The 24,115-nt window shown below is 39.4% G+C and overlaps 1 protein-coding gene across 6 annotated transcripts in view; it reads left to right on the plus strand.

Annotated features, from left to right (window-relative positions):
• Nwd2 (NACHT and WD repeat domain containing 2) overlaps positions 1-24,115 on the plus strand; it is a 183,825-nt gene that overhangs the window by 150,033 nt on the left and 9,677 nt on the right. For 4 of the 6 annotated variants that reach the window (XM_004867675.4, XM_087187439.1, XM_021246683.2 and 1 more), the window contains 3 exons: positions 14,772-14,975; positions 18,215-18,359; positions 23,349-23,938. In XM_004867675.4, coding sequence (XP_004867732.1) covers positions 14,772-14,975; positions 18,215-18,359; positions 23,349-23,938 — 939 coding nt within the window. The other 2 variants (XM_021246685.2, XM_021246684.2) reach the window with 2 other exon arrangements.

Consider the following 24,115-nt stretch of genomic DNA (forward strand, 5'->3'; position numbering starts at 1 on the left):
CCTCACACCCCTGCCAGCATTTGTTATCGGTTGATTTCATGATAGCAGCCATTCTTTCTGGAGTGAAGTGGAATTTCATAGACGGCTACTATCAGTTTGAGGTAGAGACCATCTATTCCAATTTTTGGAGGGTTTTTATCATAAATGCATGTTGGATTTTGTCAAATGCTTTTTCTGCGTCTATGGAGAGAATCATATGGTTTTGTCCTTGGCTCTATTGATATAGTGTATTACATTGATTGATTTTCGTATATTGAACCATCCCTGCATCCCTGGGATGAATCCCACTTGATCAGGGTGTATGATCTTCTTGATGATCTTCTGCATTCTGTTTGCCATTATCTTATTAAGGATTTTTGCATCTATGTTCATTAGTGAGATTGTCCTATAGTTCTCTTTTTTTGTTGGATCTTTCTCTGCTTTGGGATCAAGGTGATGCTTGCTTCCAGGAATGAATTTGGGAGTATTGCTTCCCTTTCAATTTCACTGAAGAGTTTAAACAGTAGTGGGAGCATTTCCTCTCTAAATGTCTTGTAGAATTCAGCAGTGAAGCCATGAGGGCCCGGGCTTTTCTTAGTTGTTAAGTTTTTAATTACATTTTCAATTTCATTGCTTGATATTGGGTTGTTCAGAATTTTTAGGTCTTTGTTCAACTTTGAAAATTCATATGTATCTAGGAATCTATCCATTTCTTCTGTGTTGTCCATCTTATTGGCGTATAGGTTCTGGAAGTAGGTATTGATGATCCTCTGGATTTCTGCTGGGTCTGTTGTCATTTCACCCTTTTCATTCCTAATTGCATGGATTTGGACCTTTTCTTTCCTTTTTCTGACAAGGTTGGCTAAAGGTTTGTCAATTTTGTTGATTCTTTCGAAGAACCAACTCTTGGCTTCATTGATTTTTTTGTATCGTTCTCTTAGTCTCCATTGCATTGATTTCTCCTCTGATCTTTATAATTTCCTCCCTTGTATGAGCTCTGGGATTGTCCTGCTCTTCTTTTTCTAGAAGTTTGAGGTTCAGCATCAGGTTGTTTAATTGGGCTCCTTCTGTTTTCCTAATATGCGTATTCACTGCTATGAATTTCCCTCATAAGACTGCTTTCATTGTGTCCCATAGATTCCGATATTTTGTATTGTCATTGTCATTTAATTGAAGGAACTGTCTGATTTCTTCTTTAATTTCCTCTGTGACCCATTGGTTACTCAGAAGTGTGTTGTTCAATTTCCACGTGTTTATGATATTTTTCCAGTTTCTTTTGCTCTGCATCTCCAGTTTCATCGCACTATGGTCTGATAATATACAGGGGATAACTTCAATTCCTTTGCACTTAACTTAAACATGTTCTATGTGTGAATATGTAGTCTATTTTTGAGAATGACCCATGTGCAGCTGAGAAGAATGTGTATTCTGATTTTGTGGGGTGGAAGACTCTGTAAACATCTGTTAAGTTCATTTGTTCAAGAGTTCGATTGAGTTCTAGTATTTCATTACTTATTTTTTGTCTAGTTGATCTATCTATTTGTGACAGTGGGGTGTTGAGGTCCCCCAGTACAATTGTATTAGTGCATATATGACTTTTCATGTCCGTTAGTATTTGTTTTATATAGTTGGATGCACTAGTGTTTGTTGCATAGATATTTATGATTGTCATCTCTTCCTCTTGGATTCTTCCCTTTACGAGGATGTAGTGTCCTTCTTCGTGTCTCTTAATCAGTGTTGGTTTGAAATCTACTTGATCTGCCAAGAGGATAGCTACTCCTGCTTTTTTTCGGGTTCCTGTCACATGGAGTATTGTTTTCTACCCTTTAACTTTCAGTCTATGAGTTTCCTTTTGAATTAAGTGTGTTTCTTATATGCAGCATATTGTTGGATTTTGCTTCTTGACCCATTCTGCCAGTCTATTTCTTTTGATTGGTGAATTGAGACCATTAACGTTGATGGTTATAACTGAAACGTATTGACTTGTCATTACTATGACTTCTTCTTTTTGTTGGGTTCTCCCCCTTTACATTTAGTTTCATGTCATGCCAGATGGGTTCATTCTGCTTTGCTTCCTGGGGTTGTGATCCACAATGTCTGTTCCTAGGATACTGTGTAAAATTCTTTGGATTGCTGGTTTGGTATTCACGAAGTTCCTAAGGTGCTCTTTGTCATGAAAGTATCTTATTTCTCCATCCATTTTGAAAGATAGTTTTGCAGGATCCATCAATCTGGGTTGGAGGCTGTTTTCTTTTAGGGCTTGGACTATGTCACTCCAAGCTCTTCTTGCCTTGATGGTTTGTGTTGAGAAGTCTGCTGTGATTCTGATGGGCTTTCCTTTGTATGTGATTTGTTTCTTTTCTCTGACTGCTTGGAGAACTTTGTTCTTCTGTTGTGTTTCTGGAATCTTAACAATTATATGCCTATGTGTAGATTTTTTTTGATCAAGGCTATTTGGAGTCCTATATGCCTCACTTATCTGTATGTCACGCTCTTTTCCCCTGCTTGGGAAGTTTTCTGCCATTATTTCTGTGAAGAGATTTTTTATGTCATCTGCACTCTCTCCTGTTTCTTCATTGAGCCCAATCAGTCTTATGTTATTCTTTTTTGCATCATCTAGCAGCTGCTGGATTGATTTCTCATGTTCCCTTATAATTTTGAAGCAATTTTTCTTTTCCTGGTCACTAATTGCAATCTTATCTTCTATATCTGAAATTCTGTCCTCATATTGGCTCATTCTGCTGTGTAGACTTTCAGTGGAGTTTTTCATGTCCTGGAAATCTGTTTGCATCTGTTTTATGGATTCCATTTGTTTCTTATGTTGGGATTCAATCATGTTCCTGAGCTCCTCTCTAGATTTATTAATCATGTCTTGCACTAGGGGCACAATTTCTCCTGTTATCTGAGAAATTATTTCTGATTTCATTTTTTCCAGATCCCCTTTTGTTGCCAGTTCAGTGGGTCCAGGTGGTTGAGTATCAGAGTGTTCCATCTCATTTCCCTTTGGGGTTGCTGTAGGTGATCTGGAAATCTGGTTTTGAGACTTATTTATGTGTTTTCTCATTTCGACTGGGGCAGGGGACGGTTAGCGCCTGCACGGATTACCTCCTCTGAGCTGGGTGAGGTGGGCCAGGGGCCGGGAGCAGCGGTAGGGATGGTGACCCAAAAGCCCTTTCCTGTGGACTGGGAGCAGCGTGAGGGATGGTGACCGGGAAGCCCCTTCCTCTGGACCAGTAGCAGTGGGATGGTGGCTCAGAAGCCCCTACCTCTGGGCCGGGAACAGCAGGACTCAGTACCTTGGTCTGGTTGTCTGGTGTCCTCTGCAACTTTGTAGTGTGAAACCAGGTAGCTGCCTGTCTGCAGCGGGGTGATTCGGTGTCTTCCTTGCAACTCAGGACCTCGCTAGGGCGTGCACAGACCTTCCTGTGTGCAGCAGGCTGATTTGGCGTGTTCTGTGCGACTCAGGACCTCTGTAGGGCATGGGCAGACCTGCCTGTCTGCAGCAGGGCCACTTGTGTTTTCATTTATGGTTGTTGGTTGTGAATAGAGTTGAGCATTATTATCTTTCATGCTTACTGGCTTTTTTCTGTTTGTATATATTCCGTTTATGTCATATGCCCATATTTGAATTGCTTTGTAACAATTCTGTATCAGTGTTTTGCATTTATCATTCTCTTCTCTCTTGACTTCTATGAGACTATTCTTCTACTCCTCCCTGACTCCAGTGACCACACCAAAGGGGTTGGTGGCATTCAGTCCTGCTTCCATGCCATAATTCCCCTGCGAACTAACTAATCTACATGGGTATCTGTGTGTTCTGTTAAAATGAAAATCCAACAGAAACAGAGATCTTTATGGTCTTGTTAATCCCAGCTTACCATGGACTGAGAAAGTTCCTAGATTTTCAGTGTTCAAACTAGGATAGCCTTGAGTGGACTGAAATGGTTTCATTTCGAAAGTAGGTTAGATGCTCAGTGCTGGTTGAATGAATGACTACTTTTCCAGCCAAATTATTTCTTTTTTGACCTGCAGCTCCATATTTTTAATTTCTTCATGGACATGCAGCACAGGAATACAGGCAGACACCTCATTTCTAATATGTCCAAAACTCTATTCATTACTCCTCAAAAAACTCTGTTGCTCTTCTGTATTCACTTTGTCAGAGAATTATTTCTGTAGCATTTTAGGATTTCAGTAGTTTTTACACACTTTGCAATTCTCAGTTTTATAAGGCAGTGGGCCAAGTGTTAAGGTTGTAGTCTGTACTTTGGAACAGATCTGAGTTAACTACAAGATCTAAGTGAATTACTATGGAGCACTGAAACATTACCAGAAACTTCTACAGTAGGCTCCAGTCTTTAGCCCAGTGTACAGCACAGGCCTGAGGAAAAAGAACTAAAAGACAGAACTTAGACAGAAAGCAGGGCACCAGGTTGACCAATGCCAGTACAACCAACAAAAGTGCTGGCCAGTCCAAGCCACTGATTTTTTTAGTAATCAATTGAGGTAAAGGTGAGCTACGACCAAGGTACTACATGTGAGGATGCACAGTCATGCAGTTACTATGGAAATTAATGTAAGCAAGCTTCATAAAAGACAAGAGAAAGCATTCTTGAATTAGGAACAGAATAGACAAAATATATGGTTGTAATTAGAACATCATCCTTCTAGTAAGAAGGTTTTAATTGTGGTAATGGAATTTGGGTGAGAGTTACTCTGACTCTGACCTCAGCATTCAGGCTTCTGCTGGACTCACTTCTCAAAACAAGCCAATTGTGGGGTTAACTCTTTACACCCTGCACTGCTTACAGCATGCTTTGGGCATAATCAGTACTGCTGTCTCCTGCAGAAACTGATCTAAATTAAGTTATGGCTGCTGCCTTTGTTCCAATGTTTCTAAAGAATAATGGTTGTGTTCAGGATTTTCCAGGTAATGAAACTTCCTTACAGGCAGAATCAAGTTGCAAAAGTTAAAAAGTAGCAAATTTATTGATACAAGTAGTTCAGCAGTGGGTTTAAGTATGTAAGTTTTATAGCCATAATTAAATCATGAATGTCATTTTCAAGAAAGAAGATATAATGTGATTATGGGAAAGCTGAGAATTGTCAGCTCTCAAAGAAACTTAATTGAAGCATCGATTTAGTTATTTGTTACATTAAATGAATTGGTAAATTATTTCATCTTTGATTTTATTCCATCAATTTATGACAATTGCCAAACACACCTGATCTTATGTTGGTAAAATCCGATGCATTGTGTTCATCTTTATACCTGTATTCCTCAGCCTGCAATGCTATGACCAAAGACTAGAGACTGGTGTAGAGATTTACTTTCTGACAGATAAGGAGGCTGTCGGGGTACTGTCCTGGCAAGGGTGTGGTGAGGGCTGCCTTCCTGGCTGTGGACAGCTACTTCTCCCTGTGTTCACACATGACAGAGATGGCACTGGTGTATCTTTTCATCAGATCTGGACTCCACTCTTATGCACTCATTTACCCTTTGTCACCTCCTCAAAGGCCCAATTTCCATGGGGGAGTAGGGCTTTAACATATAAATTTTGGGGGGACATACTGCACTCTACAGCAATGCTAGTCTTTCTTTTCTAGAAGAATTTCATTTAAGTCAATTCCTGCAAACAGTTATTAGCACAGAGACTATAACACAAACTTTTTGGGGGATAGTGTCTCAGTAAATTTACTACGTTGCCCATACTGGGCTCCAACTTGTGATCTTCCTGCCTAGGTCTCACAGAGTGCTGGGATTACGGGCCTCTGCCACCACACCTGGCTTGTATGTGGATTATGTGCCCCTGGCATCCTCCCTGTGCTGTTGCTGAGATCTGGGAGGGTCACACCACACACCTGTTGCTGTGGCTCCAGCTACTAGTGCAGTTCACCTAGCTTAGTCCTCAGATGCCTCCTTTGCCCGCCCCCCCCGAAGAGTAGGGAGACAAGGTTTTCTTTGTCTGACTATTTACCTTCTCACCTTCATACACCTCTAAGCAACGGCCTGTGCATTTTCTCCTTTCTATTCCAATTGTGCTTTCAGTAGAGAAATATTTCTTTCCTTTTTCTGCCTATCCAGCTGTACCTCCCAGTACGTATTTCTGTTATGTGTATATATATGTCAAGAAGTATGTTTCTCTACAAATGATGTTTAATTAGTGATACCCTATCCAGTGCCAAGTGCTTTACACTTCACAGAGTGCTTTCACTCATAATAATTAGATAATTGGATTCTTACAATAAACCAGAGCAGACATGTGGGCAGATAAGTATATGAAGGTGCAGTTTTTTCTTCATTAACAAATATAAAAGCTGACACTCAGAGAACAAAAAGAACTTAGCAATGTCATTACTAATGCTGCCTTCTACTAACCTCAAAATACGCTTTATTTGTCTCTGGATTAAGCATCTGTGTGCATGAGTGTATCCTTTGGTCTCTGTATGCTTCAAAGACTCACTTCTGTGGTATGTGAAACACAGGCATGCTGTGTAGAAATTGTGAGAAATAGATCTTTTTTGCCCATATACAGATGCCAGTAAATAATTATTGTAACTATCGAGTCCATCATGAAAATCTGGACAATCGAATGCTTTGAAATGAAAAATGCTTAACTTTATATGCTAAATATATCTGCTAATGTCCATTCTTGGCAACCTACATACAAGAACATATCTCTAATAATTGACAGATGAACAGTTTTCTAAATATCTTACCCTGATGTCTGTTGGCACCAAAACCAGACCTCTTTAAAAGAACTTATCTAGATTATCCTTAATATGGACACTTTTAGTTCTAACAGATGAGGTTTTAGTCACTTATCATTATTGTATCTTGATTTATTGTCATTTTCTCATCAACTCTATATTAGAGTTGTCCAGAAAACTAGAATCATGAGTGTGTGTGTGTGTGTGTGTGTGTGTGTGTGTATGATTTAGTATAAGGAACTAGCTCATGTGATTATGGTGCCTGAGAAGTCCCACAGTCTTGCTTCCATGAGCTGGAGGCTCAAAGCTGGGAGTATAATTCCAGGCTCAATCTGAAGGCCTGAGAACCAGGAACACCCAGCTGCACAAGGTCTGGACCTGGGCAGGGGAAGGTGATGCCTCAGCTCTGCATTTGGGCAAAGTGAACAAATTCTCCCTTCCTTTGCCATTGTGTTCTGTTCTGGCTCTCAAAGGAGGGAGGCTCCACCCCTAGACTGCTTTATTCAGTCAACCCGTTCAGATACTAATCTCATCCACAAATACCTCCCATAACACTGTGAGATAATGGTTAGCCCAATACCTGGGCACCCTGTGATCCAGTCAAGTTGACATATAAAATTAACCACCTATTTACTCTTTCTTCTTGTGACACTTGAAAAAAGTTGATTGAGTTGTAATTTACTTGGAAATAAAATACTTTATTCCTATTTAAAATTTAAATGGGCATGAAGGTACTTTCCGACTTCCAAAATATTGAAAAAAAATCTTAAGTGTGTAAATATAGTGCAGCTGCCTCTTTTTTTAAATTAATTTTATTGGTGCGTTTTAGGTATACAATATAATGACATTCATCATTGGAAATTTGCACCTTTGCATAATCTCTCTTGGTTCTTATTTTTCCTTCATTCCCCTGCCCTCCCTTCAACCCCTCCATCCCTCCCTATTTACAAAGACTTTGTTTCCATTTTTTCATTTTCTCATTAATTCTGTTCCCTTCTTTCCTTTCCCCTACCCCTCCCACTTCCTCTTTGATAGGATTTGGTTTTGGTTTTTCACACTGCACAGTAGAGCTCTGAATATGAGCACTGTCTGTGAGCCCCAGGGAATATATCATAACTGCCTCTGTCTCTCCACCCATTAAATTGGAGTATGAGAATACCCACATCCAGTGGCATAATATGGAATGTGCCATTGTCCTGTGACTCGCTCCCCCTAGAGTTCTGCAATGCGCAGCTGCACAGGTGGCACTGGTTGGAAGAGACATCATAAGCAAACGAGCCATCCAAAGCAGCACTCTGATAAGGGAGAGTAGCACTCTAAGGGAAACTAAAAAGAATGAGGTTATTGAATTAAAAGTCTCATTTATGCACTACTACTACTATGTCTTCTCAGAGAAGTGGTCTTGGGTGAACCAGTTGAGCCAGTCTGTGAGCGTCTGGGTCCTCTTTAGCAGATCTTCCCTAGTTCACAGACTCTCAGGTGTTAAATGAGATCACCAATGAGGGAACATTACGCATAAGATGTGGATTTTACTTTCATAAATAAAAGGGAAAGTCTTTGAGTGGGAGCCATAATCACACCTGCCTTGTTTTGGTGATTGGGCTGGGTGTGAGCTTTGGTCCCTTACAGCAGTTCCTCGTGGGTGGAGATCATTATTTTCCCTTCTAGCTGTCCCCAGGAGTGACAGGTGGGGAAGAACAGCCCAGGAGCACCTGCCCAGCTCCCTTCAGAGCACACTTTCCACCACAGTCCCAGATAGCCCCTCCGCTGCTATCTCACCTGAAGCACTGAGCTCACTAGCACCTTCAAGAATACTTCAGTTCCTCTCTACTATTTACTACAATAAAAGCCACATATTATCAGACCCCAAAGGTTCTGAGTTGCAAGCCCTGGCAGATCTAACTGCACATAATGAGCAGAGCGGGGAGAAAAATCAGTATTTGCCCAATGGAAAAGAAAACTCAATTGGGAACGAAAATGTTATCTCTAAGCTTTTGAAAGCAGAGGCTTAAATGTATCCATTATTGGCATATAAAGAAGAAAAGAGGAGGGGAAAATAAAATATGTTACATTTGAGCTCCTAGTTTTGAAGAGCTTGGTTGTTCAGAAAGCATTTTCTTTTTTTTTTAATTGCGGTGAAATTCAGTAGCATTTTATGCATTTACAGTGTTGTACGGTTGCCATCTCATCTAGAGCCAAAGCATCAAGAAGTATTTCTTATGCTATAGTTGTACATATAGAAGCTACAGATAAAAGTATTAAAATGTTGTCCTTAGACTTTTCAGTCCTGTAGATGTAACTCTCTAGATTGTATTTGAACACTAAAATGGTTTGTTGCTTACCACTTGATATACTTTCTGTGTTTAAGAATGGGCAAATTTAAATAGTTTTTCTACAGACAGGCACAATCTCATAAGTTTTTACCCATATATGTGTGGACAATATGTTCAAGCAATTCAGTAAAAAGTTGAAAATTATCTTGGACATATGTATTTCTTCTGTCTAGGGTCCCTGGCAGATTAATCAATGGCTTAGCTAATAAAAGTGGTCCTAGATGCAAAACTGAATGTAATCCTTCAGATCCTCGCCAAATTTTCCACTATAAACTGGCAAACGGGTTGCACAAGACATAGTACCAAGAATAGCAAATGGGATAATATCAAATTTAAAAGCTTCTACACAGCAAAAGAAGCAACTAACAGAGTGAAAAGAAAACGTACATGGACGGGGATTTAGCTCAGTGGTTTCACTGCCTGCTGTGCAAGTGCAAGGACCCGAGTTCGATCCCCGGTACAAAAAAAAAAAGAAAACGTACAGAATGGGAAAAAAATTGACAACTATTTGGCAGAAGACTAATGTCTAGAATATATAAAGAACTCAAAAAAATTAGGTCCCCTAAAAGGGCTCAATCAAAAATGGGTAAGTAAAATGAATAATTAATTCACAGTAGTACAGCTGGACAATAAACCATGATGAAATGCTCAACATAGCTGGCCATTAGAGGAATGCAAATTAAAACAAAACAGATTACATTTTACCCCAGAAAGAGTGGCCATCATCAAGGAGTCAAATAACAAATGCTGGCAAGGCTGTGGAGAGAAAAGGAACACTTCTACAGTGTTGACGGGAATGTAAACTAGTACTATCACTATGGAAATCAGTAGGGAGATACCTCAGAAAAATAAAAACTAGAAATTCCATTTGACGCAGCTATTCCCCTTCTAGGTACCTTCCCTCAAGAGTTAAAGACATCATATTACAGTAATACCTGTGTATCCATGTTGGATGTGAGGGCGATCTGGCTGTGACATTAGTCACTCGATTGATCGCGGTGTTGACTCTGCTGATCCGGCTGGTGAGGCAGGGGTCCCCTTCCTCCCTCGCTGCTCCATGGTGTCTCTCCCGAAGCTGTGCCACTGGGTTGAAGAGGATGACCCCAGATAGAGGAGGACCATTTCCTCGGTCAAGGTTATATAAGTAGCTGCACTACTCTGCTAGAACCTCCCAACAAGTGCTCAAGGTCCACATTTATAGCAGCACAGTTCATAATAGCTAAATCTTGGAAGCAGCCTCTATGCTCATCAACAGATGAATAAATAAAAGAAAATGTGATATTTACATGCAATAGAATACTACTTTGCCATAAAGAAAGATAAACTTGAGTCATTTGTAGGAAATGGGTATACCTTGAGACCATAATGTTAAGTGAAATAAATCGAACAAACAAGCTTAAATATCACACAGTTTCTGTTATATAAGAAATTTAAATTATAAATAAACATCAAAATAAAAGATAATAGGAAGTGAGGAGATAGATCTTTCTCCAAGGGGAAAGGGATCAAAGGATGGAGCGAGGGACGGGAAAGAAGACGAAAAAGAATTCCTTTGTGTTATGCACCATACCGACTCTACAAAAAGGATGTAAACATTATGTACTGCCAGCATATGCTAATAAAATACTGGAAAGGTTGGTTAAACTAAATAGAAAACATCTCTGGAATACTGGGGTCAGAAGGATGTGGAAAATCTGTCTGTCCTTCATTGGTGAAAGTGCCAGTGGAAAGAAGAGTCTGTCTTCTTGCTCTGTTTTTTTAACTGTTGGAAGGTCATTCACAGATACTTTCCATGGATGCAGAGCTAGGAAATCATCTACTTAGGAAACAACAGTGAACTGCATCTTGCAATCTAGAGTCTTCCTGCTGGCCCCTTGGCCTTAGTCTCCTCTCTGTACCCCTCCTCTGACCCATTGACCACATGAGCTGGACTTTGCAACTGAGTTGGCTGGTACTCTCTAAATTGACTCTCTCCAGCTTTCACCAATATTTGTAAATAGTTGTATGTTACGAACAATTTAAGTGTGACATTAGAACTGTACTCACAAAGAACCCCAAAAAGGCTTCCTCAAAAACTGATAGCAAATTTCTTTTGCTGTTTCTCAAATCAGAAGATAAGATGAAGGTAGAATCCTGTCTTGGACTCCTAAAAAATAACTAATTCATGATTTATGAGCCTTCCACCTAAAGGAAGAATCAATAGAGAGAAGAAAAAGATGAAGGGAGAACAATCCAATAAGTAACTTTAAACTTATACAGCACATTATTACTTTTCTAGAGTTCTACACCACTTTATATATAGTAGGCACTCTATATATATTTGTTGTTTGAATTGAATAAGGATATTTTTTCTTCTTTAGTAATCTTTAAGGAACATTTGCCCTTACTATATTGATCAACTAATTATAGTATTTGGTGCCAAGTGTTCTACTCAAAGAAATAATTATTTTTAAATAGCTTTCGATTTTTGTAATGATCTGCTACATTCCCAGCTCTACCTCTTCATTGCTTGCTAATCATTATTCATGAGACTGTGGGCAATGGATTCACTGCCTTTATTAGTGGATATCAAATTCTAGATTGATTTGGAACTTCATTTTTAAATGCAAGTTCCTGGGCTTCCCTGCCTGCTTTGTTCTTCAGATCTGAGAAAGGTCCTAGGAACCTACATTTTAACAAGCATCCTGGATGATGGAAGTACAGACAATGGAGGGGGTACATTTTAGAAACTGATTTATAAATTTGACACCACCCTAGTGTCGGGGACAGACTTTATTCAGAGCAAAAAGAAGATAAAGAATCAAAAGTTAGTACCTTGCTAGTACAATGATGGTGGTTCTGCCCTGAGACAAGATCTTATCACGCTAGTCATTATGTTGTCCACTTCCCCACTTCATGCCCAAAATCCAGCTGGTCTTGCCTTGCACCATAGTAGCTGATTCCATGATACTTCTGGACTGCACCGCCTTCTAGAGAGGTGGAGATTTGTCAAATTCTAAATCCCATATTTAATGTTTTTCCTACCTACCTGCTCCTCCACCCAGGACTAAACTACATCTGTTTGCCTGTTTGAATTTCTTTGGTGCCTGCTGGTTGGACATCCTTTTATTCCCTATCTTGCCTATATGCGATTTCTAAATGACTCATCCCAACATCAAAACCTCACTCCTTGTGACATGCAGTCCTGACTGACAGACTGACAATTCTTATCCAGAATTAGCCAAAAGTAATAGAATAATCACTAGGTAAGTTACCTTAAAAAGATCATCTCTTTGTGTCGGTGGTAAAATGGACGATCATAACTGCTTGTTTGGCAAAGGAACTATTAAAAGTTGCGAAACAAGTTAAAACACATAATTTTTCTTACATACAGCCTGTCATCAAAAATAGCCCAAAGTTGATGCAGATTAAAAGAAGTAGTTTTCATTGGCCTTCAGACTACTACAATAAGTTGGCATGCTAATACTCTTATCACGAAAAAGAACTGTCCATAAAACCTTGGTATCGTGTGTTAAAATAATGGATATTAATAAAGTGAAGAGCCTCCATGCAGGTCCCTTCCTAAGGGAATTTTGTAGCCAAAGAGAACAGTGTTTATCTACGTCCTGCCTTCTGGTTGAGACTGGTGCTGAGCTGTCCTGAGCTTGGAATGGTGCATTCCATTGAGCACAGTCACTGTGAGTCAGATGCAATGGCTCATATGTAAAGGAGCTGGAGAGGGCAAAGGCCCACCAGAGATGTGTTTACACAGTGCCTGCTTCAAGAATATGGACTGAAGGGCATTTTGCTGACAAACCAGCCCCTTCCTACATGGTAGCTGTGCCTCTTGAGAGCTGAACTATTATGTTTGGATATAAGAAAAAGCTTCAGGAAAGAATAAAACAAGCTTTAATGATTTCTTTTTCTGTATTGGTTCATTCACTTCCTAAACAAATAGGTTTTTACTGTCTATATGCTAGGAGTAAAGAGCTCTGGCCTACCCTCATGGGACTTTCCATCTGGCAGTAGAGTTTAGGTCATTAATTTTATTTGGACAGAATTCTTATTTTCTCACTTGTCTCTATCAGATGAAAAGAACACTGTGATATGGAAACTATAGGCAATAGAAGTAGTAAGAACTGCCCATTAGGAACACCAAAACAGCAATTCATATGCCAGTAGCTACACGAATCTTAACTGTTTACATTAAAGGTAGAAATCAATAGGAAGAAAGAAGCCCACAGATTAAACAGAAAGCTTCTTACACTGACTATAAAGGAGGCAGAATTGCCTTGAATGCTTCAGTTTGTGTTCCCTCCTTGTTTCTACTATATAAAAGGTTTAAGAATAATTGGTATACCAGGTACTAGTAGATAAGCCAGTAAAACTGAACTAGAAGTTCAGCCAACTGGCTGGCTTGCTGAAGCAGACCACTCAGCTCCATAGTGGAAGTGTCTGATGTAGGGCCTCTGGGCTGGAACCTGAGATTTGCATGTCTAACAAGTCCAAGGTATAGCACTTGCTACTGGTCTCAGAACACATTTGAGAACCTCTGGCTTAAGCAAACATGTAGAACTGTCTTGGATGCATCGCTGTTAATAACCTTGCTCTGTGTTCTTATAAAATTTCTCATGTATATGTATTTTGGTGTCTACATATATAAATATTCTCTCTATATAAATCATTGGAATCATATGGAGTGCTATGTAAGTTACCCTTTTTGCTTTATAATACTTTACAAGCATCTTTCCAAGTCATCGTAGTTCTAAAAACTAATTTGGTACATCATTTAAATGAATGAATCATAATTATTCAAATGTTCCCCTTTGCCATGCACTTAAGTTGTCATATCATTTTTTTTCCTGCTCAAGCAGGATTAGCAAAAATATTCCATAAATCTTCATTCACATTCACATTCTTATTATTTTCTAAAGTCAAATTTTCAGAAGAAAAACTGCCAAGTCAAAATTTATATAGATTTGTGAAGCTCTTAGGGTATTGCTAGAATACCCTGTACAGAAAATACTGGATCATTTCACATGCCCACAAACAGTATACAGTTATCTTTTCATACTTCCATGTAGCACTGAGAGAGTGGTTTTTGAATTTGTTTGTTTGTGGGGCTGCCAATTTAATATATGCTATCTTGTTTATACTTTTGTTTTCAGTTGTCAGTAGGGTTAGTAGTGACACTTATTCAGTGATAGCACACTTCTGCCCTTGTACCTGTGTGAATCTGGAACTTGAAATGCTGTTACTCCCTCTCCTCTCCATTCCCCCTTTTTGAGACAAGATCTTGCTATATAGCCCAGGCTAGCTTTGAACTCCAGATCCTCCTGCCTCACCCTTCTGAGTGCTGGGACTGTACCACCTCACTGAGCTCCATATCATCAACTTTTGCAAGAGCAATCTTTTAAGCTTTACATGTTTAATATTTTGTAAGATCCAGCATGTCATTTTTATTTGTAACAAACAAATCTCAGTATAGCATAGCTTTCGTTGTGTCACATAACATTTGAGAAAGTAAAATTGCTACAAAAATTCTGTATTTACATTTTCTGGTGAGACACAAGTTTATCAATATGTTGAATAATTTGTTATAATTATAACTGATCTCATTTTACTTATGAAATCAAGTATCCACTGTGATTAAAAGAGAAAGCCAGCACAGCCACATTTCTTATTATTTATTGAGTGATCACATAATGTGAGCGCAGAAATGAACTTTCTTGGTGATACACTAAACTGAACTTTCTTGGTCATACACAGGGACTATTAGGTGAAAAATATGGAAACATCCGAATTCCCGGAGAAGTTGAAGCCTCAGAGTTTGAAATGATTTTGGATGCTGCCATAGAGGCAAAGTTGGAGACCAAGTTACTGGAAGAGTGGTACTGTCGGGATGAGAACTCCGTGCCAGCAGCTTATTACCTCAGACCCAAATCGGAAATGCTGAGAAGCAATAAAAATGCAGTAAGCCCCCTTCTCTCCATCTCTCTAAACTACCCCTGTCATCCAGGGTTAGGTTTCTTCCTGAAAAGACATACAGTAGATGGGAAGTCTGCTCTGCGATAGCTGCTAAATTTTGTTTTAACAACTAGATCCACACTAATCATTGAGGAAATGAAAATCAAATCCACCCTCAAAGTCAAAAGGTAAATGTTGGTAAGGAAGTGGGATGATAAATTCGTGCAGCCACCACAGCAAACAGTACAGCAGTTCCTCCAAAAAAGGGCGGGGGAGGAACGGGCTAGAGATGCAGCTCAGTGGTAGAGTGTTTACCTAGCAATCACAAGGCCTTGGGTTCAATGCCCAGCACCACACATATGCCCACACATTCGCACACACACACACTCCTTCACTCACACAGAGAGTAAAATTGAACTGTACGAATTTCTGACCCAAATAGCATCCTTTCTCCTTCTCCGAATTGTGAAACCAATAACAAAACAGAGTTGATTATACAGAAAAAGGAAATTTTATTTGTCCACAGAAGGAAAAGTGGGGGGCGGGAATAATTCTCACAAATAACTTTCCACTTGAACAAAGGATGCAGGTCCCTATAAGAGAAAGGGGAGAAAGGAAAGGATATTTGTTAATGAGCAGAAGGATTCATCATGACTTTTTCTGGGGAAGGGGTTGGATCCACCCAGGACACGTGTAACTGCTCCCTTTTAATCCTTACACGGGCCAGTTTCAGTTTGGGTCACATGGAGCAGACCAAGACAGCACTGGCCAGTGTGCTTTATGAGAAGGTAATGAGTGAACAGCAGGCCAGCAGGATGTCCTTAGGACTGACAGAAGTTTTGTCCACGTCCATACTGTGTGTGGTTTTACAGCATCCACTGAAGTCCTGGATGTCTTTGTCGCAGGCTAGGTGGGTATCTGGTCTGAAACAGAACAGTGTTTTGCAGAATGGGTTGTTTTCAGGGCTTGAAAGGCTGTTTGGTGACAGCTACCTTCTGACACAGCAGTCCCACTGTGGGTATACATGCAAGGGAAATGAAATCACCACTTCGAACATGCATCTGCATGCCCATGTTCATTGCAGCAGTACTCACAGTGATGCACACGTGCACACGCATCCCCACACACACACAATGGAACATTGTTTACACTTTAAAAAGAAGAAAATCCTAGCATTAGTAACAGTGTGAATTAACCCAGAAAACATTTTGCTAAGTGTAATAAGCCAAACACAGAATGACAGAGACTATACGATCTCACTTCTATGTAGACTCTAGAGCAGTTTAACTCAGGGTAATAGTAAAGAAGTGTTTACTCAAGGTTGAGGTGTGAAGAAATGGAGAGGTGTTGGTCTAAGGGCACAAACTTCTGGTTATGAGATAAGTAAGTATATCTTAAGTGTTCTTACCACACAAAAAGTAACTATATGAGGTGATGAATTTGTCAGCTAGCTTGACAGTGGTAATCATTTCACAGTGTATACATATATCAAAACATTGCATTATATACTTTAACATGTTTATGAAAGTTAAGTCTAAAGCTAAGAAACTTCCGCATTTTTGGTTCACCTCTTTTTAGCATCTCTGACTTGCTTTCTAGGGTCATTTTCCTTTTTCCTGAAGTATATCTTTTCGAAATCCTACTAATAAAAGCCTACAAGGATAAACTGTCTCAGTATTTATTTATCTGAAATATTATTATTTGGCTCATTTTTCTAAACAATGTTTTTATTTACTCTGATTAGCATGTCATGCTTCTCTCTGTGAATTCACATATTCTATGAGTTTCCAAAACTTTTAGCCCCCATCTTATCAAATGTTTCTCCTCTCCTGTTTTCTTTCCTTTTTGCTCTTTAATTAGATGTACATGAGACAGTCTCAGTCTGTCCTTCACATTCCTCCATTATCTTCTATATTATCAGTATCCTTACTATGTGTGCTATTTTCCAGATTATCTCAAGTGTTTTTCCAGTTCACCAACACTTTTTAAGTGTATATACTCTGTCCATACAGTGAGTTTCCAAATTCAACAGTTAGAATTTTTATTTTGTAAATGGTTTTGTGTGTGGTTTTATTTATTGTGGTTTTTTAGGGGGTATTTTGTAGGGAATAATCCTTTTTAAAATCTACCTAGCTATTTTATGGTCTCTTTTTAAAATTTGATATGTCTCCTTAAATGTTTCAAACAATTAATTTATGTTCTTGTATCTTACATTGAGTCATGCTGTGAGATTGATTCATGGCTAAATATGATGGAAACATTATTGTTGCTTTCCCTCCAACTTGGTTCCCAGGTGTATCTACTATGTATACCCTAAAACCGAATGAAGGAGGAAGTGAAGAAGAATTTGTTGCATAGAATGTTTAGAGAGATTAAAATCCATAAATATCTATCCTTCTTCTAAAAGACAGCATTCTTGATACAGTCAGCCCCTCAGCAGCTTCAAGAGGGCAAGAGTAATTGGTTGGCACCAGGTCCTCGTTTCAGAATCTTGTGTATTTATTTGTCTTTCACATAGTCAAAATAAAGCATGTGCTCTGTGCAGTGTGAAACCACATCAGTATTCTTAATTTTTTTCTTCTCCTCACATGAATTGTTCAAAATAGTTGTCTATAAAAATATTATTTCTCTGGAGAGATATATTAGGGTGAGCTCAAACCATTCCCCAGTTGAATATACTAGGAGTCAATGTAGAGAGCAAAGAGTGTGAAAGCTCAAGACACTGGTTTGCACAGTGGTTGGGGGGAGGCACTTGCTCATGTGTTCCTATTTAATTGGCCTTATTTGTTCCATCTTCATTTATCTCTGTAATCCTTGAGGGAAATGTAAATTATTCCCCAAACCCCAAATGCTATTTCTGCATAATTTGTTGTTGTATAAATGAATGTATGAATACAGTTATCATCAAGACTATATAAATGTTTCTTTTCTGGTAGGCAGGCCTCTCATTTTATTTTCTGGTAGATTATCAAAACCAGTGAGGCAAAAGCAACTAAAAACAATTAGTCACTCCCCCATCAAAGGGATAAAATACCTGACAGCTGCAATGTAAAACAGAAGAGGTTTATTTCAGAATGTTTCAGGTGGTTAGGGTCAGGATTAGAGGGACAAAATGAGACACCATAGAGCACCTGCTATCATATCAGCACACAGTAGGCCTCAAATAATAGGAATTCTCTTCCTCTTAAATACTGTATTTTCTTTGATGACTTTATAACTGACTGCTCACTTTTACCTTTTCATAGACACAGCCTCCTGCCAACGCTGAAAATGAGAAGCCATGGCAAGAGATATCAGATGAGATTAAGATGATATTTAAGGCTGCGGTCAAACTGTTACATGAAAAGGGTAAAATGAAACACAACCAAGCTAAGAGGTACCTGTTCTCAGGTAATTTTCACACATCCTCAGTAAACTAAGGAATAGACAAATAATAGATGAGTTCACTGCTTCCCTTTTAGGGTTCTATAAATTTAATCTCATTTACTGCCTGGCAAATCTAATTTTTCTAAACGTTTCCATGTCCTGAGGAAGCAAGTGTTCCCTTGTTTCAGCTCATAGAAAAGCCTTAACTTGAAGGCTTCTCTGGGGATTATGATTCTAAAACAAGTCAGAAGTGGCTGGATATGACAGACCAGATTCTACCCTGTTTCTTCAGTGAGCTGTTCATTCATTCACCCAGGTGCCCACCACGCATCAATGACCTACTTTGTGCCAAGCACTGGGAGAGGACAGTGAATAAAAAAGCGAGATCTCTGTGCTCTCCTGGGACTTTTTTTTTGGTGGGGGAAAATAAATGATAGTCAAGTCAACCAGTAAATGAACAAGATCACTTCAGAAATGATAAGTAGTCTGAATAAAATAAAGCACAGTAATAGATTATAGTGACTGTTGAAGAATGCTGGGATCTGGGTGGGCAATAAGGAGATGATCTTTGAGCTGAATGGCAGAGGGAATCAGAGCTGGCTAGGCCTTGCCTGTCTGGGGTAGAGATTTCCAGTCAGACCAACAGATTCAAGGTCACTGAGACTGGACTGTGCTTAGCCAATTCCAGGAGAGGAAGAAAGTACAGGTAGCCAGGTTCAGGGAGGGAAAGATGATGAGGCATTAAGGTGAGTAAAGGCCATCAGAAGAGAACTTCATCTTGTATTCTAGATGACATGGGAGGGTGTGAGCAAAGAGTGGCAGGAGGTGCTTTAACATTAACACAAGAATTTCCCCAGCTTCTGAGCAGAGACTCACTTGTCAGCCTTTCTCAGCCTTGGAGAGGAAGCTTCGTATTAGAAGTTGCAGAGAAAACCACAGACCTGAAGGAGTCACAGTTTCTAGAGAACAAGTAACACAAGCAGTCAGGCGTGCAGTATAGCATTTATTTTGAAAGTTGATAGCAAAGGATTATTGAGGGGAAACAACAGTAGATGCATTCTCAGGTTAGCTTTTTGAATGATGTGGCAAAGCATTGTAAAAACATAAATGTACTTGAACCATGCTCACATGTATTTCCATTATTTTGGCATATTCCAAAAAGAAGTTATCAAAAGCTGCACATTATTTTATCTCCCTAAAAACACTAAAATTGTCAGAAATAAGTAGCATATATCTTTAGAATATACAGGATCATCGTTATCCTTCTTCGCTTGGTACCTTTTGATCCATTTTCCAGGCCTTGGTTCTTCATCTTTTTGAAGGATAAAACAACCTTGTTCTAAAAATATACTGGATTTGAAAAGTGCTCAGAGCAAAGCTTTACTGTTTTTTCCGTAAAAAACACCCATCTGAGGAAGGCATCCTCTTACAGTCATACAGACAAGTGTGCAAGTACTTCATTGGCAAGCACTTTCCCGTAATTTTATCCATTCAAAGAACTTGTCCACATGGAGAGCCATGCAAAGATTAATCATTCATATGAACTACTGCAAATTGACTATTCTCCCCCTTGGAATTGCATTTCCTAAAAATATACATACTCGTGATTATTTTATTTCTTGTGCATTTCAAATTTATTTTGAGATTAGGTCAAATTTGTATCATAATCAAAATTGTTGAAGTGCCAACTGTTTCAAATAGATGTATTCAATAGTTTCAGAAATCTTGAAAATTAGAACCGGAGAAAGAACTATAAAAGTACATTATTTTTCATTTGAATACAATTTTTCTTCTGGTTTTTCCTGTTTAAACAATAGGAGAAGAGAAATAGATGAGACTTGAAACTGGTACCCATCTGTGGATGTCAAAGTCGAGTGGCTTTGGAAACAATAGAGTAATATCGCATAGATGATAGCAGGGCCAGAAATCTGTCCCCAGTGTTACCTTCATCAGGTGCTGTGACTTACTAAACTGCTATATATTAAGGAAAGTACAAAGACAGTAAATAAATGTACTGTTTTAGTAAGGGGAGGGGGAAATTGTAATATTTATACAAAAATATCAAGAATTGCATTAGTCTTCTGATACTGTACCAAACACTTGAGGTCATAAACTTAAGGAGACAAAAGAATTATGTTGTCTCACGGTTATGGAGCTTTCAGTGCATGATCAGTTGGTCCCATTGCTTTTGGGTCCGTGCTGAGGCAGCACATCCTGGTGACAGCAAGTGGCAAAACAGTTCACCTCATGGCCAGGAACAAAAGAGAGAAAGAGGAACAGGGGGCTCCCACTGTTCCATTTGAAAGCAAGCCCTAATGACTTAAAACTTCCCACCAGGCCATACTCTGCCACCTTTCACCACATCCCAACAACACCCCCGTGGGAGGAAGTCTTTAACACCTTGGCCGTTGAAGAATGTTCCAGATCCAAACTGTAGCCGCAGTTATGACAAGTCCCCCAAATCATGAGGATGCACCTCACCTCCAAACATCACTATATAGAGTTAACGACATCGTATCACTCAGTCAGGTTCATTTACTAAATGTGAATCATTCTAGGCACTCTGTGTAAAGCTTCTTTCCCCTCACCCCAAGCCAAGCTTAGATGGACTCTTCTAATTCATCTCTGTCTCTTTTTATGTTCCCACACTCCTGATTGACACATGTGAGACTACAGTTGAGTCGTTTGCTGGGAGTCCCAGTGGCACCATCTGTCTCTGACCATCAAGCATCGTGGCCAGATACACAGTTTGCCTCTTCCTTTCTCTCCCTGGCCATTGGAGAATGAGGCAATCAGCAAATCCAGTGTGCTTCCAGATTACTGGAAAAGAGGTGGACTGAAGTTGCTTTCTGCACTAGCTCGTTATGTCCATATTTCTCTCATCTGTCATTACCTCATAACAAATACTTATTCGTCTATAAAAAGAAAGGTAGACACATGTTGTATAAGCCCTGGTAAAGCCTTCTTAGCTTGCCTGATAAAAACCCCTTATCAAATATACTGATGCGGGCCGGGGATTTAGCTCAGTGATTTTGCTGCCTACTGCGCAAGCGCAAGGACCCGAGTTTGATCCCTGGTACCAAAAAAAAAAAAAAATCACATAAAATATACTGATGTGCATGGCACAACTTACTGAGCACTGTTGGCTATAAACATAGCTTTTTCACTTGACTAAGAAATTTTTATGGGTTATATTACATGTTCTACTAAAAGCCATTTTTAATACCTTCCTTAATAATGACTTCATTGAATAGATATGTGTATATTTTGGGCTTTGCTTGACATTGGAGTTGTGGCCATTATTACATTGATATGAATTAAGTTTCTTGCCAGACCAGCCCTGTGTATTCAGAGCCCTCTCCCCACCTTGCTTCCATCAGATCCCAACCAGGAGTCTCCTCTGTTTGCTCTCTTGCACCATGTTCTCCCCTGCTGCAGAACTAAGGACAATCATAATATTTGTGGGAATCTAGGAGTGATATCCATCATCCTCCACTGAACTCCATATGTTACTTCTCTGGGGCTGCCCTAAATGAACACCATAAACTGCTGCTTGTTAACAACTGGAATTTTTAAAGGCTGGAAGTTAAAGACTAAGGCACCTGCATGTTTGATGTCTGGGGAGGTTCCACTTCCTGGTTGATAGATGATGTGTCTTCACTGCCTCCTCACAGGGAGAGACAGGGAGGTCCCTGAGGCCTCTTTTATACGGGCACTGACCTCATTTATGAAGGACCCACCTCCATGATGTCATCACCTAGCAAGGGCCCCACTTGGATTAGTATCTGGGGATATAGATTACAGCACAGTTTTGCAGGGGAATCACAGATATTCAGTCTGTGGTGATCCAGACTGCCTCTTCCCTCAGAATCGTCTTTTTTGTCTCTCCATTGTATCCTAAGCAACCAGAAGTATGCTGGCACAGGGTCTGCATTCAGTGAAGACCAACTGAATGAAGGGAAGAAGAAAGGGACAGGAAAGGAGGGAGGGCAGCAGCCAGTTTGGAAAGACTGCTCGCTTTAAAGTTCATTCCCATGTGTTTAGTTCTTTTTTTCCCCTATAGAATGATGATTTTATCCTGGCTTTAATGTTCTTCAGGGGCCTCAAATGATTTATAATGTAAATTTCCCTGTGTGTAAGCATATTGTTGAAGCCACATAGGGCTTAATTTAGAAGAAATAACACTCTGTGCCTGGTTATTTTTCTGTGCCTTTTCTGATGAATGTTACAGAATTTAACAGTGACACAGGTAATTCAGTTCAATCAGTATTCAGAAAATGTTGTTGCTGTTGTTTTTTTGAACAGAGTCTCACTAGGTAGCCCAGGCTGGTCCCAAACTTACAATCTTCCTACCTCAGCCTTCTGGATGCTGGGATTATAGGCATGTACCACCGCATTCAGTTTATATTTTGTTTTAAAATATGCTTTTATATTTATATTTGAACATATAGGGTTCCGGGTACAATATACCTCAAGCAAAATGGAGAAGCCAAATTATAAATAAAGAGGTATAAGCAAAAGGGCTGTTGTAATTCAGCCTCTTCCTTTTTCTTTCCTGGTCCAAATTGGACCCTGCTCTTTTTTCACTCTTAGAACAGCTAAAATAAGAGGGAGAGTAACACACAACTTAAAAGTATCAAGTGTAACTTGCATGCTTTTTCTCTTATGCTGGTGTTTGACCTCTTCCTTCCATTAGGGAGGGAATTAATCTTACAAAAAAATCCATTCTTCTGGCTTCCGGGCTGTTTAAGAAAAGACAAATCAGAAATTTAAAAATTCAGAAATTATTTTAAGGGCTGGTGATGTAGCTCAGTGATCCGTCACTTGCCTGGCATGCACAAGGCCCTTAAGGGTTTGATCCCCATTACTGAGGGAATAAAAGAAAAGCGATTACTCCAGTAGAGTTTATATGCAAAATGGCCTACCACCAGTGACTGAGAACTGTGTATTGGGATAGCAAGTACATTGCTCCTTTGCTTGTGGCAATCAACTCCTTGTCTTACTCTCTTCCAGCTATTGAGGATGAGTTTGACTTTGCTCTTGGCAAGCAGACCCCTGCTTTCCTAAAGAAGTGTGTTTGCTACATTAGGAAAATCGCTAACATTGAGCGCTTTGTGAAAATCCCAGAGATGGGCAAATACATGGATATAACTGGAACAGAACCAAGGATTATTCGTGACCCAGAAGCTCAAGAGAAGCTGATCAAACTCAGGGATGAATTTATTCCTACCATAGTTGCATCATCTAATCTGAGAGTGTACACATCTGTTACTCATTGTGACATGAAACTGGGCTATTCCCAAGAAATAGAAAATCATTACATAGAAGGACTTGGTAAGCAATTTTATGAGGACATGATTGATATAATTCAGGCAACGGTACAACAGAATTTTGATACAGAAACTGATACACTCTATGATGAGATCCTTCAGCATTCATCGCTCTGTAAAACATACGCCTCATTCTATGAATACAAATGTGAAGCGCTGAACATTGTGCATAAGTACATCCTTCCAAGCAAGACGGGGCACATCAACCCTCTTATCATATATGGAGGACCATGCACTGGAAAGACCCTTCTGCTAGCCGAAGTAGCAAAGAAGGTAAAAGTCTGCTCTTTCCCATTTACAATTATTTGCAAAATCTCTTTCTTAGGAGAAAAGAATAAATTGATCCAACTCATTTCCATTTTCTGTGTTTACTACTTGGATTATTATTATTATTCTTTGGAATGAATACTTTTGTGTTTCTTTTTCCTTGCCATAGTAGCTATATTAGGA

The sequence above is a fragment of the Heterocephalus glaber genome, unplaced genomic scaffold (genome assembly GCF_053883595.1).
Source record: "Heterocephalus glaber isolate CG9 unplaced genomic scaffold, H.glaber_assembly_v1.0 deba00001509, whole genome shotgun sequence".
Taxonomy (NCBI): Eukaryota; Metazoa; Chordata; class Mammalia; order Rodentia; family Bathyergidae; genus Heterocephalus; species Heterocephalus glaber.